The 16,057-nt window shown below is 42.3% G+C and overlaps 1 protein-coding gene across 1 annotated transcript in view; it reads right to left on the bottom strand.

The window, feature by feature from the left end:
- Nucleotides 1–4,067: 4,067 nt before the first annotated feature.
- The window catches only part of PAIP2B (poly(A) binding protein interacting protein 2B), a 42,673-nt gene continuing 30,683 nt past the window's right edge, over nt 4,068–16,057 (bottom strand). Inside the window, exons 3-4 of the mRNA XM_049856480.1 lie at nt 5,201–5,377; nt 4,068–4,202 (exon numbers count right to left, since the gene is read on the bottom strand). Coding sequence (XP_049712437.1) covers nt 4,146–4,202; nt 5,201–5,377 — 234 coding nt within the window. The 3' untranslated portion in view covers nt 4,068–4,145. The remainder of the gene's footprint in view (nt 4,203–5,200; nt 5,378–16,057) is intronic.

Here is a 16,057-nt window from a genome sequence, read left to right as displayed (position 1 = left end):
CTGGGGGTTGGATCTCTTGGCTGACACCATGTAGAGACCAGTGTACTCAGCTGTCCTATCCTCACAACCCCCTAAAAACTCAAACTGACTGGAAACTGCAGTAGGGGGCTGGGCGGAACATGAGTGTTTCCTTGGGTGGGCTTCCTGCTTCCCCGTCACCAAAAGCAGCTTCAAGATGGGAGAAATAAAGACAGAAGATTAGAAGCAAAGGAGAAAAAAAAAAAAACCTTCCAAAATTGTGACTAGCCAAGTCTGTGAGTGACATTCACCACAAGGCTGGAGAGCAGTGTGTGTGAAAGTGCTCTGCACACTACATAGGGTGGAGAGAAGAGAATTAATGATCCACGTGGGCAATGAGGGGTGAAATGACTCACACGCGGAACTGTTGGCAGAGGCAGGAGGAGAGCAAAGCCCCCGCTGCATGCCAAATTGGGTTCAATTCTCCTATCCTCTCCACCTACTTCTCAAACTAATGATGCTGGCATTATCCCAAAGAGTGACTGGGCATACAGTCCTCCCCAGTAGGTGGACATGTCCCAATCTTGGTCACATTTGTTAGGTTTCTGCCTATTCCCATACCTCAACATCACCCAAACCAAGAAACTTTATTAGCCTGTGGCACAGGAATCCTTATCAAAGAATGCCTGCCCCCTACAATCACAGGTGAGTAGATTCCTGGGCTCCAGATGTTTCGGGAGCCTGGGCAGTCATTTCTTTGCATGGGGTTTGCAGCAGTGCTAATGCACGAAGATTCAGACAGGCTGTGTCCTTTGACTTCCTCTTTGCATAACTCTCCTCTTTACTTCCCCAAACCCAAAACCCACTGCTGTCCAGTCGATTCTGACTCATAGCGACTCTATAGGACAGAGTAGAACTACCACAGGGTTTCCAAGGCTGTAAGTCGTTATGGAAGCAAACTGCCACTTTCTCCCTTGCCTTATTTCCCAGCCTCGCCAAAACCAATCAAAACTTTTACGTTATAGCAATATACAATTTGGAAAATGCTGCTTGGTATTTCACCAAAAGATTTATTTTTAAGCCACAGTTAACAATGTAATCCTAATTAATGAGACCCTAGCTGTTTTTACTTTGGAAACGAAAGATGCTGCAATAGTCCAGCCTTTTCCTATGGTTATTTCTCATTTGACCTTCTGTGATCCCCAAAAGTCCACTGCTCTGGGTCAGAAACTGGTCCAGAGATCCAGGTATGCGTGTGCTCAGGCCTAAGTTTTCTGCTGCAGGCAAAAGGCCTGAAAAAATCAAAAAGGCATTTCTACTATTTTTTTTTCCTCTTGAAAAGAAAGAGATAAAATAATTTTCATCTTGAAGATTTAGAGTGAAATAATCAACCATAATAATCAGAAATCAATCACTAATAAACTAATACTGGGACCAGCCAGACCTGGCAACTGTCAAGACACGGTTTCATCTCTAAACAAACTCTCTGACTTCCAGTTGCCAATAAAGTTTGAATCGAGTAGTGGCTTAAATTCAACATCAAAATAATCACTTATAAATAAATACACGCCTCACCATTAAATCGTAAAGGTGTTGGGCCTGACCTGCACTTGGGACCTTTCCTACGAGGAAAAGTCAGACAGACCGAGGCTACTATCCTTCCCCTGGCGAAGGTCCAACAAGACCCAAACATATTTTCTGCTACAAAGCTGGCAAACTCAAACAACAGCTGAGCCTATGATCTGGGCAGTTACTGTGCTCCCACCTCACAACATAAAATAGATGGAGAAAAGAGCTGGGCTACAAGAAGGAACCATTTATAGCACAAGCCTACACATTAAAAAAGGTGTTACATTATAAGCCACCTCCTGACCATGAAGTCAATATCTCTGAATGGGACTCAGGCTCCACTGCTCATCTGACAGAAAAGTTTTTTTAGTCCTAACCAAAAACGCCTTGTGAAACATGCTGAAGACCAACATCCAAAGTGGAACAGCACAGCAGCAAGAGAGGTAAGCCCCTTACTGAACCTAGCCGCATAGCCTACCCAGGTGTCAGAGCTCAAGCCTCCCCAAGGGCGAAGAAACAGCTTAACTCCAGATTCCTGCAAGACTTTCTGGATGGGGAGCCAAATGAGAATCTATCGTCTATGACAGAGGCATCCACAGTCTTGAGAATGCCCTTTCTGTCATTTCATTTCCAAAAGCCTTCAGAATTCTGAGGTTGGACAGGCAAATGGAGACTGAGGGAGGAAAAACTGCCCCAGGAGAGAGACCTCTATCTCTGCACTTCCAAGTTCCTCTCTGTTAGAGGAAACTACCAGCTGAAAGCTGAAGCTGGAGTAATGAAGTTTCTTTATTCATAGTCCTCCCTGAAGAAGAGTTAATGGTTCCATTCTCTTGAGGTAGACGCTTGAGGAATTAATGTGTTTGTCTGGAAATACAAGCTCCCCAAGCTAATCTCCTATGACATAAGACCTAACAAGGATGGCCGGTTTTCAAATGATGTTATCCTATAGATTCAAATGAGGAAAAGATGTGGTTCATATTTTAAATTTGACATTAGCCTGTTGCCATTCAAAAAGTCAACAAGGGAACTCATAAGAAAAAGAAGTTTGCTAAGCTTTCCAGACCCCAGTCCTTTCTTTCCAACCTCTTTCCAACATCCACATACTAAATTTACACAGACTTTATTTCAAGTTACGTGATCATTTCCTTACAGGCCTATCACACCACACAGTAGCAGTCACAAAGAAGCCACCATCATCCTCAGGCCTATGCAAGTCCTAGTCCAAGGACAATGGCCAGGACTAGACACGATCTCTTTCAAACACGACTCTGCCACCTGCACCTCTATCACACAAAGGAAGCTCCTGGTACCCAGTTTAGTTCCTTATAAGTATCAACAAAAACCCCAGGAAAGATAAAAGGAATGCACCCAGAGAGTGTGACTAACAAGTTTGCAAAGTGGGGTGTATGCAAATTGCAAAATTTTATAACAGTTGACTATATCCTAACAATTACAGTCACCTTGATAAAGCAGGCTTCACTCTCCTAGGCTTGGAGTTCCTCTGCACAATTCTACAGGGTGGAGGAGAAGCACCCAAACTGTGAATTGAGCTTCTTGCTAATGTCCTGAAAAATAAATTTACCTGTAAAAGTGCATAAGACCTTTCTGAGGGAATGACGATACCAAGGGGACCAAGTGTTCATGGAACTGGAAAAAAATAAAATCATGCAAAATAGACTTAAGACACAACTAACAGGCTTCAAGGATGACTCCTCCAGGCTCAAGCTGACTGCCATCACAGCATGCCTCTCATACAGCTTTGGTAATGATGTCTTTTCTTGGTAAATCAGAGTAAGGCTGGGGAGGACAGGAGACAGGGGAGTACCTAGACACCATGAGGGATGAGGTGGCAAATCACTTGTAGTGTTCTTTTACTTTGTAAATGATGAGCCTGATGGTAGCTGTAAACAGAGGCCTAAGAGTAGGATAACAGTAACTGAAATGACTCAAGTGACAATCACCATCACAGTCCTTCCTTTCTGATTTACAACTTTCATCAACCATCAAGAGTTACCATAAACCAGTACTTTAAGATTGTGTTTTCTTGAACAGGGTTCAGGGCAGGGAAAAGTGGGCTTGATACGCTCCTGGTAATCCCAGTTCATTGCAGGACACCTCCTGGGGTGAGGGAGCTGAGCTGCGTATTCTGGTTTGCACCACCTGCTTCTTCTGCTTGTTCTTTTTCCATCCAGCTTAGCAAACATGACAAGTAGTTCTCCAGGTGTTCATTGCCCTTGTAAGTATACAGCAGGGAGAGAAGGGCATTTCTTAAACACCCAGTTTTTCTTGGTCAGCTTATTTTGTTTAAACACACACAGCAGACATTCCTGATGAAGGAAAAAAAAAAAAAGACTGCAATTTCCTTAACTCAAAAGAGCTAACAAAAAAAAGATGAAACTGCTCCCCATGGAAGTCAGTAGAACAAAAGAGAAATACTCAGAGGCTTGTAGAATAAGACTGAGCACATTAGTTACTCAAGTCACAGGAGTTAAACCACTGTTCCCCTTCCCCGATGAGCACCCCTCCCCAGCCCACCCCCCTCTTCCGCTCCAGCTTTTTGTGCAGCACTGTCCCCAGAGGTGGGGACATACAAGTCCTCCTCAAAGCTTTTTGTCAGCTCAGTACTTCACTCCTGGAATAAACTCCTTGGCATCTGGGTTCAGGTTACTTTTGCTCTGAAAGAAGAATCGAGAGATAATAAATCCCAAGGAAGTTGCACTTTAAAAGTCATTTTCTCCCTGCCTCTATTACTACCAGTATCTTTCCTTCAGCTCAAGGAGAGAAATAAATAAAATTCTCTGTATAGCAGGCTGTGACTGCAACCTATGCCAGAGTTCCATAAACACAAAAGCTGGGCTGCTCCCAGCGGCTCCTGACACACTAAGCCCTGACCAGCCTTGTTTTCTCCTTACTTTGGACTCCTGTTTCCTTCATGACGTTTTCCCAATTCTCATCAGAGGCCCACAAGTTTGACTCCAAAAGGAATATTTCAATTCACTGAGTATCTTAACTTGATGAAAGTCAAAAGAGTTTTCCATGAAACCAGTTTGGCTACCACAATGCTTATTTTTTGTCATCTTTCTTCCTCACCTCCTTACCTATGTATTCTCATGTGAATATCCAAAACCTCAGCAAAACCACAGGGCACAGTCATTCGGAACAGGAGTTGTGTGAGAACTGTATCAGTCACAGAACACATTAAATCAACAGGGCAGACAGGGAATTAGACTATCTGGTCTTCCAAGTGGAAAATGGGCTCTCAGGAGTATGTTCCTTCCAAACTGGGCAGGCAACGTTTATAACATTCAAAACTATATTAAATACAGATTTGGGAGGTATTAAAAGGGAAGGGCAGCAGCAAATCATAATTTGAAACCAAACCAATTCAGTGTTCAATTTTTTATTCTTAGTCCCAATTCCACTTTGAAAAGCACCTTAGGGAAAAATGGAAAGTGGTGATACTGGCAATAATAAATGTTTTCACAGAGCTTTATGAGGTGCAATGTGTCTTCAAAGGACCCTCTTAGTAATGTTTATGTGGTGAGTGAAGAAAGAGTAGCTTACAGGGCTGCAGAGACTTGCCCAAGGTTACAGAGCCAAGAAAGAGGTTCTGTGACTCCAAATCCCATATTCTCTTCACTACACTGCATGTAGAACCACATATGGCTCTTACCAAAATATCTTCAGAATCATGAGTGTCGCTGATTGAAAGGCCATTTAACTGTTGCTGCAACTGTCCCATGGCCTGCGGCAGGTCTCGTGATGGAATAAACCAGTCTTGGTCTTCCTCATCCAGCATCTCCTGGAAGCAGCGGTCCAGGAAGTCTTGCTCCTGCAGCTCCTCCTCCACCTAGCAAGCAAAAGGGAGGAGCTCAGACTGACTGTGCCAATGGAACTCCTCCCTTCCAGGTTTCTGCTCACCTCTTCCCTCCAGAGGTTTTTACATTACAATAAAGAATGATTTTGTATAACATCTACTAAGAATGAAGATGCTTCTAATGACAGGCTAGGGAAAATATTTCTAATTTTTGCAATCAAATTCCATCAACAATAAGACTGAGTAGTTATTCAAAATAGCAGAAATTCAAGCTCTTCACAGATCTTCTAGTATTTCTAACATACCATAGACATTTTCCATTCATCTAGCACTTATGGATAATCATTTGAGAGCTTGAAATTCTTTTTTTCGATCTTGTTAAGAAGCAACCTTCTTAAATTCCCCATTTTACAAGTATGAAAAAAGACACAGTAACTATGTGACTAGCTCACTACCTGGATAAGCCCAAAAAAAACCAAACCCAGTGCCGTCGAGTGGATTCCGACTCACAGTGACCCTATAGGACAGGAGCAGAACTGCCCCATAGAGTTTCCAAGGAGCGCCTGGTGGATTTGAACTGCCGACCTTTTGGTTAGCAGCCATAGCACTTAACCACTACGCCACCAGGGTTTCAGCTACCTGGATAACCAACCAAAAAGCCAAACCCAGTGCCGTCAAGTCGATTCCAACTCATAGCAGAAACCCTGGTGGCGTAGTGGTTAAGTGCTATGGCTGCTAACCAAAAGGTCGGCAGTTCGAATCCGCCAGGCGCTCCTTGGAAACTCTATGGGGCAGTTCTATTCTGTCCTATTGGGTCGCTATGAGTCGGAATCGACTCGACGGCACTGGGTTAACTACCTGGATACAAAACCCAAAAACCCACTGCCGTCGATTCAATTTCGACTCATAGCAACCCAATAGGACAGAGAAGAACTGCCCCGTAGAGTTTCCAAGGAGTGCCTGGCGGATTTGAACTGCCACCCTCTTGGTTAGGAGCTGTAGCACTTAACCACTACGCCACCAGGGTTTCACTACCTGGATAAAAAAAAAAGTGGAGATTAAATCAAAAACTATTGCTCAGCTTCTGGCCCACTCTCCTGGTAACGAGGTCCCCATGGGAGAAAAATACTTTCAGGATCTTAGAAAGATGGAACACTTTTTGGCACACCACCAGAAAATGAGATGGCATCAATGTTGTATTCTTTTGAAACAAGAAAAAATATATGAATATTTAAACAACTCCATATTTCTTAAACATGGCCTTAAATTTAAGCAATATATACCTAGATGTTTTATACTCCTTTGCATACATTGTTAACTCTTAGTAATGAACATGATTAGTAAAGAGTATGGCTCGCTCTGCAGATTTGAGTGTGACTGAGAACACAATCTGCCCTCCCCTTCCTGCAGCTGGCCTGGTGACAGATTCACAGCTCACTAGTGCCACCATCAGAGCGGAGGTAGAGCAAAAAATAATCACCCAATGATGTTTCAACATGACGAACATATTATCACTGAACTGTACATGTGAAGACTGTTGAAATTTCAAATGTTTTGTTACATATATATTTACCACGATAATAAAAAAAAATCAACCAAATTTGTCCATATCGTTGCCTCATAAATTCAGAGGAAGAGTCATGGTAGTAAGACTTCAGAATAGTGCTTCAAATTACAGTGAGCCACGCTATTTTAAATCTCAATGAGATAGTCATGAAGTACTTAAAGTAACGACAGATTTCCAAGCCACAAGACTTGACATAAATGTTCAAGATCTGCCCTGACTCTCTAAGAACAAAGAGCTTGCTCCTCCTTATTAAATCTGTGTTCAATTAAACATAAATCTTATTTTTGTTTGTGGTGATGAGAAACTTGGCAACGATTATCGGTGATGGTTGCACAACACGATTAAGGTAACTGATGTCACCAGATTGTACACCTGAAAAATGTTGAATTGGCAGATGTTGTGCTATATACATTTTCACAACAACAAAATATCTACTCTTGTTCACTGGTACAACCGATGAAGACAGATATACCTGGGCACAAAGGTGTGACTGATGACATGGCATATGTGCTATTCAGAGTAAGTCCCTTGGGGTGGAAACTGCTGGCTGAGCCCCCTAAATCATTTCCCTGTTCTTCCCAGAGCACCAGGCTGTTCAGTTAAAACCACATTTCTTCCCGCCCATGCTGGATGTGGCATGTGACTATTCATCAACCGAATGTCACCAGAAGGAATGTGGGCAACTCGGCATCACTTGGTTAAAAGGAAACCCCTTGCCTTGGCCTTCACTCTCTCCCCCTTTCCCAGCTGCTAGACTTCCTAGTTATCCCTCAGCTGCTTAGCTAAAACGCCCTGGGGATGGCAAAGCAACCCCATGGAAGAAACCATGTCGTGGCAGAATTATCTGTCAACCTGGAATGCTTAGTTGGGCTGTTAACGTGACAGAGACGTTAGACAATGTACTGTTGAATCTTTGTTGAAGCAGTCTAGCCTTATCCCACCTAACACACTTCTCTATCTCAGATTCACATTCTGGCAGCACCTTGGTTCCCATTTGGGGCATACCAGGCTGGCTGTCTGCACACAGCTGTTCTTTCTCAGAGGTCACCGCACATCAGATTAAAGCAACCTTATTTCATATGCTCAATAGCCACACCTCACCCCTTCACACAAATTTCCATGAAAACATTTCAAAAAGAGAGCAGAAGATAGAGATTTCTAGGAACAAGGCTTAACCTTATCTGACTAATAAAATTATATAGTTTATCTCTGTGAATTCTCATCTTACCAGTGTTCGTATTAAACAGAAAAAGGAAAGCTTACAGTTCAGATACAGAAGGTCACTCTGCCTTTCTAATAACTTATGAGTTTACAGTTTTGCCATTATAAAAATTGGGGAAAAAGAGAGAAAATAACCATCATATACAATTTTGCCTTTCTGAAATAAGTGTTGTTTATCTTCTAGTCATTTATTTCCATCATTTCTTGTGGCATACTCTGATCCACATAATTGTGGACATATGGTATAGAGAACATTTTATCTTCAGACTAAAAAAATCATTTAAAAAAAAAAAGTATATACATTGTCTTAGTTATCTAGTAATGCTGTAACAGAAATACCACAAGTGGAAGGCTTTAACAAAAAGAAATTTATTCTCTCACAGTCTAGGAGGCTAGAAGTCTGAATTCAGGGTGCCAGCTCCAGGGGAAGGCTTTCTCTCTCTGTTACCTCTGGGGAAAGGTCCTTGTCATCAGTCTTCCCCTGGTCTAGGAGCTTCTCAGCACAGGGACCCTGGGTTCAAAGGATGCGCTATTCTTCTGGCTCTTGTTTCTTGGTGGTATGAGGTTTCCCTGTCTCTCTGCTCGAGTCTCTTTTATATCTCAAAAGAGATTGACTTAAAACAAAACCTAATCTCATAGATTGAGTTCTGCCTCATTAATATAACTGCCTCTACTCCTGCTTCATTAACATCATAGAGGTAGGATTTACAATGCACAGGAAAATCACTCAGATCACAAAATGGTGGACAATCACATAATGCTAGGAATCATGGCTACCTTAGTTATCTAGTACTGCTATAACAGAAATGCCACAAGTGGATGGTTTTAACAAACAGAAGTTTATACTCTCACAGTCTAGTAGGCTAAAAGTCCAAATTTAGGGCATCAGTTCCAAGGGAAGGCTTTCTCTCTGTTTGTTGGCTCTGGAGAAAGGTCCTTCTTATCACATCTTCTCCTGAACCACGAGCTTTCTGCACAGGAACCCTGGGTCCAAAGGACATGCTCTGCTCCTGGTGCTGCTTTCTTGGTGGTATGAGGTCCCCCACTCTGCTTGCTTCCCTTTCCTTTTATCTCTTATAAGATAAAAGGTGGTGCAGGTCACACCCCAGGGAAACTCCCTTTGCGTTGGATCAGGGGTGTGACCTGTGCAAGGGTGTTACATCACACCCTAATCCTCTTTAACGTAATCTAATGTTGTCTCATTAACCACAAGCAGCGATTAGGATTTACAAGGCATACGGAAATTATATCAATCACAAAATGGAGGACAACCACACAGTACTGGGAATCATGGCCTAACCAAGCTGACACATATTTTGGGGGACACAATTCAACCCATGACAATGGCCTAGCCAAGCTGACCCACATTTTGGGGGGACACAATTCAATCCATAACGCTCATTTAGAGAGTCTGAAAAATATAGTAAACAAAACAAGGCAGAATTTCAAAACTCTGCCAGCATCCTTCCTCCCTTCTTCCTCAGCTTTGACGAGTATAGTCAGTGCAGTAAAATACGGCGCAGCCACAAGGTGGCGACAGGTGCCCATCTGCTACACTTAGCTATATACCTTTATGTGCTATGCTAATCATTGAGGTGTGATGTGGGTAACCAAGAGATGCCTCAGGCAGCATGCAGTGTGATGGACTGCTTTTATATGGCCTTCCTAGCCATGGTCTTGCAACTCCCCCCAAAAGATTGGGTAAAACCAAAGAAACCAAATCTGTTGCCACTGAGTCAATTCTGACTCGTAGTGACCCTGCAGGACAGCGTAGAACTGCCCCATAGGTTTTCCAAGGAGTGGCTGGTGGATTCAAACTGTAGACCTTTAGGTTAACAGTCGAGCTCTTACACAAGGGCTCAATGATTGGGTAGGACTATGCAGCTAAGGTGCTTGTGGCCCAGCAAAGGGATTGGATGGCCTGCTGATAATATAAATAAGGTGCATGGCATTCTTGTAGGGGCAGGACATGCAAATAAGGTATATGGAACTCTAACAAGGGGACTGGTCAGTTTTGCCATCCTGCTAGGCTTAAAATGAGCCATCCCAGAGGCGGAAACAGGGGACCTAACTACCACCAAGAAGAAGAGACATGAGCAGTGTGTGTCCTTTGGACCTGGAATTCCTGCACTGAGACCCTCCTAGACAAGAGAGAACTGTAAACCAGAGATGGCAAGATGGCGAGAAGCAGCAGCAGAGAAATGGCAGCAGCAGAATCAGGAGACTGGCAAGAGATGGCAAGGTGAGCTTCCCAGCCCATGGAGTGAGAAAGCTGAGTGCTTTTCGGTAGGAGGCTTGCTGGTGGAGTGGGGTACCTCCAGGCACGTGGTGGAGCCAAGCTCGCTGACCAACAGAGTGAGAGAGCTGAGTGCCTTCGGGCCGAGGCCTTACTGGTAGAGTGGGGTGCCTCAGGTACTTATTGGTGGAACTAAATAGTGTTGGAACACTTGCCTGAGCATGGCAGAGACCTGGCTGAGGGCTAGAGAAAGGCCTGCCTGGGGGCATGGCTGAGAAGAGGCGGTTCTGATTGAAGAACTGTATCCTGAGCTGTAACCTGTTATTTCCCTAATAAACCCCATAACAGTGTGTATGATCTATGAGTTCTGTGTGGCTGTTGCAATGAATTATCAAATCCAGCAGAGAAGTAGAGAGTGCCATGGGAGGGACAGCTGGTGTCAAAAGGCTGGAAGGTGGAGGTATGTTTGACCTCTGCCTCATAGGAATCAACCTTGGGCTGTTGATCTTGATTCTCTTTCTCCCTTAAAAAGTTAGAGGGGGTCAGATGCCAAGCTGCTATTTTTACACAGCACTAGAAGAAAGTGATCCGCTGGGGGATCCCAGGATAGAACAGAGCACAGGGAACCCAGGCTAGGATAGGAGGCAGGGAACACATACCTTGTTGACCTAAAATCTCTGTACCAGTGGTATTTCTCTGAGAATATATAACTTCAGTACTGGAAACCCAGGGTTGATTCTACTCAAGTTAACCTTATAAACGAAACAGCAAAAAATGTCTAGGCTCACTTAGTCTTTCTAGGCAAGGGGTAAATCTCTCCATGGCAAATTCCTATATGTCCTAGACCCTAATCACGATCATTATGGCTGCCTTAATATTTAGATACTCTGTTGCTGTACAGTCGATTCCAACTCACGGTGACCCTACAGGACAGAACAGAACGATTAGAACTGCCCCATAGGGTTTCCAAGGCTGTAATCTTTACGGAAGCAGACTGCCACATCTTTCTCCCTTGGAGCGGCTGGTGGGTTCAAACTGCAAACCTTTCAGTGAGCAGCCGAGCTCTTAACCACTGTGCTACCAGGGCTCCTTCCAATGTTTAAATATATAGAAACAATGTATTCTTAAGGAACACTGTAGCAACTACTCCTTATTCTGATTCTCAAACTGTATAACCCTTTGCATAGGTTTATATGGTTATTTTTCTAGGTTCTTTTTGCTTAGTAGGAGCATTTTAGATTATAAATTTTTGTATGCATAGCTTTGTCCCTATCCCTCTGGTTTTGATATGAAATATTCTCAGTGTCACCAATTTTTATATCATTTGTAACTGCTTTTGATGTCTTCTTTAACCAAAGTTTTATTTATAACATAAATATATTTCTAAATAGTTCATGCTTTTTGTTATTAATTTAATCTTCCATGGCCAGAGAATATAACCTGTACAATTTGCACCTTACGGTAATTTCAGATGTTTTCTCTAGCTTAGCAGACAATGGAGCATGATAAATGCTCCCTGGATATTCAAAAATAAGGCATTTGCTATTTGTAGGATACAAAATTTGATATATGTCAATTAAATCAAGACTATTTAACATAAATACTCTGTATTCTTATAATGTTTTGCTTACTTAATCAGCCAAAGCATCTAGTCCATTAATTATCTGTCTCAATAAATATTTGCTGAATGAATAAATGTAAGTGAAGGTGTCCCATTAGGATGTGGATTCTATTGTGTTGTAATTTTTCCCTTTATTATTTTATTGCTATGTTACTTGGAAAAAATCCATAAATATATAACTCTTATTGCAGAATTCTTTTTCATGAAATTTAATATTTTTCCCTTCAATATCTACTTTATCCAATATTGATATCGACACTCCTGCTTTCTTTTATTTTAATTTGCCTGGTATTTTCCCTCTATAATCTTTTTTTTTATATATATATAATTTTTATTGTGCTTTAAGCGAAAGTTTACAAATCAAGTCAGTCTCTCACACAAAAACCCATATACACCTTGCTACACACTCCCAGTTACTCTCCCCCTAATGAGACAGCCTGCTCTCTCCCTCCACTCTCTCTTTTCGTGTCCATTTCGCCAGCTTCTAACCCCCTTCACCCTCTCATCTCCCCTCCAGGCCAGAAATGCCAACATAGTCTCAAGCCTCTATAATCTTTTATGCTTTCCCTTTTGGAAGCATTTTACTTCAGATATTTCTCTTTTAGGGCCTTCACATGTGAACTTGTTCCCCTTATTTTTTTTTTTTTTTTGTATAAGCGTTGGAAAATTAGAATCTAGAAAACCAAAAAAGAAGGAAAACATCACCCTTAATCACAATTTGGAATATATCTATCCCAATTTTTACTTATGAGATACCCCATGCAAAAAAAGACAGGAGGTTACAGAGTACAAAAAATTCCTTGTTAGATCTTAAACGCTAGCAAGTGGCCATCTAAGATGCATCAATTGGTCTCAGCCTACCTGGAGCAAAGGAGAATGAAGAACACCAAAGACATATGGTAAAGATGAGCCCAAGAGACAGAAAAGGCCACATAAACCAGAGACTACATCAGCCTGAGACCAGAAGAACTAGATGGTGCCTGGCTACCACTGATCAATGCCCTGACGGGGAATATGACAAAGAATCCCCGATGGAGCAGGAGAACAGTGGGATGCAGATCTCAAATTCTCATTCAAAAAAACTAGACTTAATGGTATGACTGAGACTAGAGGGACCCCAGAGGTCCCCAGACCCTCTATTAGCCCAAGACTGGAACCATTCCTGAAGCCAACTCTTCAGGCAGGGATTGGGCTGGACTATTTTTTTTTTATAAGATAGATAATGATACTGGTAAGGAGTGAGCTTCTTGGCTCAAGTAGACACTTGAGACTATGTGGGCAACTCCTGTCTGGAGGCAAGAAGAGAAGGAAGAGGGGGACAGGAGCTGGTTGAATAGACATGGGGAATACAGGGTGGAGATGAGGAGTGTGCTGTCTCATTAGGTAGAGAGCAGCTACGAGTACATAGGAAGGTATGTATAACTTTTGTATGAGACAGTGACTTGATTTGTAAACTTTCACTTAAAGCACAATTAAAAAAAAAAAAAACTCCTACTTAGAAATGTATATGCAAAAAAACCCACAAGATTTTAAAACTCACCAAACATTTTTCATCTTTTTCCTCAGCTTGGATAGCCAGTAAGAATTAATCTTACAAACTGTACATAATTAGATTTTATCTTTTATTTGTTTCTTAATCCAACTGAGTCTTTTTCTCTTCTCTCTTAATTCTATGTGTGTGTGTGTGTGTATGTTTAGGTGTGGGTTAGAGACAAACCATTCACATTTATAAATAGTATGTTGGACCTTAAGGAGTGCTGGGGGCAGTGATTAAGTTCTTTTCTGCTAACTGAAAGGCTGGCAGTCAAACTCACCAGCCACGCCGGGGGAGAAAGATATGGCAGTTCTACTCTGTTCTACAGGGTCACTATGAGACAGATCTGATTAGATGGCACCAGGTTTTTTTTGTTTTGTTTTTTTTTAATGTAAGACCTTACCGCTTCCTTTTTTTCCTGAGTTATACTTTCTTAGATCTTGAATAAATTAGGTAACCTTTATTGGGACTGTGATGGTTAATGTTATGTATCAACTTGGCTAGGCTCTGATTCTCAGTAATTTGGCAGACACTATGTAATCACCTTCCATTTTGTGATCTGATGTGAGCAGCCAGTTGGTTGAAATGGGAGTTTCCTTGGGGATATGGCCGGCCTCTAGTATATAAATGGATGTTCTGGCAAAGCTTGCTCTTTTTCTTGACCCTGTACTTCTCTTAATGCCTGACCTCCGGTCTGGGAACATAAAGCTGCAGATGTCTCTGGCTTGTCACCTGACTTGAGGATTTTGGATTCACCAACCCTTGCATTCCTGTGAATGCAATTCCTACAAATTTCGGGTTTGTCAGCCCCTTCAACCATATGACCCAGCAGAGGTCTTCACAGCCTGTCACCTGAACCCACAGATTTGGGACTTGCCAGCCCCCACAAGTGGGTGAAGCATTTCCTTGAAGCAAGTTTCTCTCTCTCTATATTTATGTATGCTTCAATGGTTTTGCTCCTCTAGAGAACCCAGACTAAGGCAGGGACTTAACCTTTAAAACTACATTTCAATCTAGTTCTATCAGCCTTTGAGTCAGTGGAGATCATTTCAACAGAACAATGACTGTTGCTCCTAGTGTTTGGTGGTGTTTAGTTGTTTCTTATTTCATCACAAAGTCAGAAGATACTGTATCAGGGCTGCTAGTTAGAAATCAATTTCTTTCTTCTTAAGACCCAACTCAAGAAGCGTAGTATGCATGAAAACTATGCTAGTGATGGGATTGGTGGTGATGGGCAAACACTGTACGGTTCACCATGGGGAAACAGAGTAATGTGCAGGGAGAAATGGCATTAGTCGGATCCCAGATTCCTAAACCCTACTGCACCACCAAATGAGGAACAAAGAAGGCTTCTCTGAAACAGTCAATCCCTAACTTGAATATCATAGAAAAAACCGAAAACCAAGCCTGTTGCCATTGAGTTGATTCCGACTCATAGTAACCCTATATGACAGAGTAGAACTGCCCCATAGGATTTCCAGGAAGTGGCTGGTGGATTCAACCTGGGCTCTTAACCACTGCACCACCAGGGCCCCTGAATGTCACACAGCAGTTTCAAAATAAAGTTGTCAAGCTAGTATTACCTCTGAATATTAAGGTTGGGGGGAATATGAGTGAACATAGGTTTATCTGCTCAGCCCTTTTTACCAAAAAAGAAAAAAAAAAGCCAAACCCATTGCTGTTAAGTCAATTTTGACTCATAGTGACCCTACAGGGCAGAGTAGAACGGCCCCACAGGGTTTCCAAGAAGCAGCTGGTGGATTCGAACTGCTGACCTTTTGGTTAGCAGCTGAACTCTTAACCACTACGCCACCCGGGCTTCAGCCCTTTTTAAGAGTCTGGTATTTATTTATAACAATCCTTGAAGCCGCCAAGGGTAAAGTTGTCATTGCTTTCCTAGTTCTCTCAGACAAGTTATTATAATTTTTAGTCTGTCTTAGTTATCTTTTTTTTTTGTCTTAGTTATCTAGTGCTGTTATAACAGAAACACCACAAGTGGATGGCTTTAACAAAGAGAAATTTATTCTCTCACAGTCTTCTTGTTGTTCTGACTCATAGCGACCCTATGCACAACAGAACAAAACACTGCCTGGTCCTGTGCCATCCTCAGAATTGTTGTTATGCTTAAGCCCATTGTTGCGGCCACTGTGTCAAGCCATCTCATTGAGGGTCTTCCTTTTCTTTGCTGGCCCTCTACTTTACCAAGCATGATGTCCTTCTCCGTGGACTGATCACTCCTGACAACATGTTCAAAGTACATGAGATTTAGTCTTGCCATCTTTGCTTCTAAGAAGCATTCTGGCTCCACTTCTTCCAAGACAGTCCATGGTATGTTCAATATTCTTCGCCAACACCACAACTCGAAGGCATCAATTCTTCTTTGGTCTTCCTTATTCATTGTCCCTCTTTCACATGCACATGAGGTGACTGAAAACACCATGGCTTGGGTCAGGCGTACACCTTAGTCTTCAAGGTGACATCTTTGCTTTTCAACACTTTAAAGAGGTCTTTTGCAGCGCATTTACCCAGTGCAA

Source organism: Elephas maximus, chromosome 17 (assembly GCF_024166365.1).
Source record: "Elephas maximus indicus isolate mEleMax1 chromosome 17, mEleMax1 primary haplotype, whole genome shotgun sequence".
In the NCBI taxonomy this organism is placed as follows: domain Eukaryota; kingdom Metazoa; phylum Chordata; class Mammalia; order Proboscidea; family Elephantidae; genus Elephas; species Elephas maximus.
Note: the sequence above shows the minus strand (reverse complement) of the source record. Positions and strands in the feature narration are given on the sequence as shown.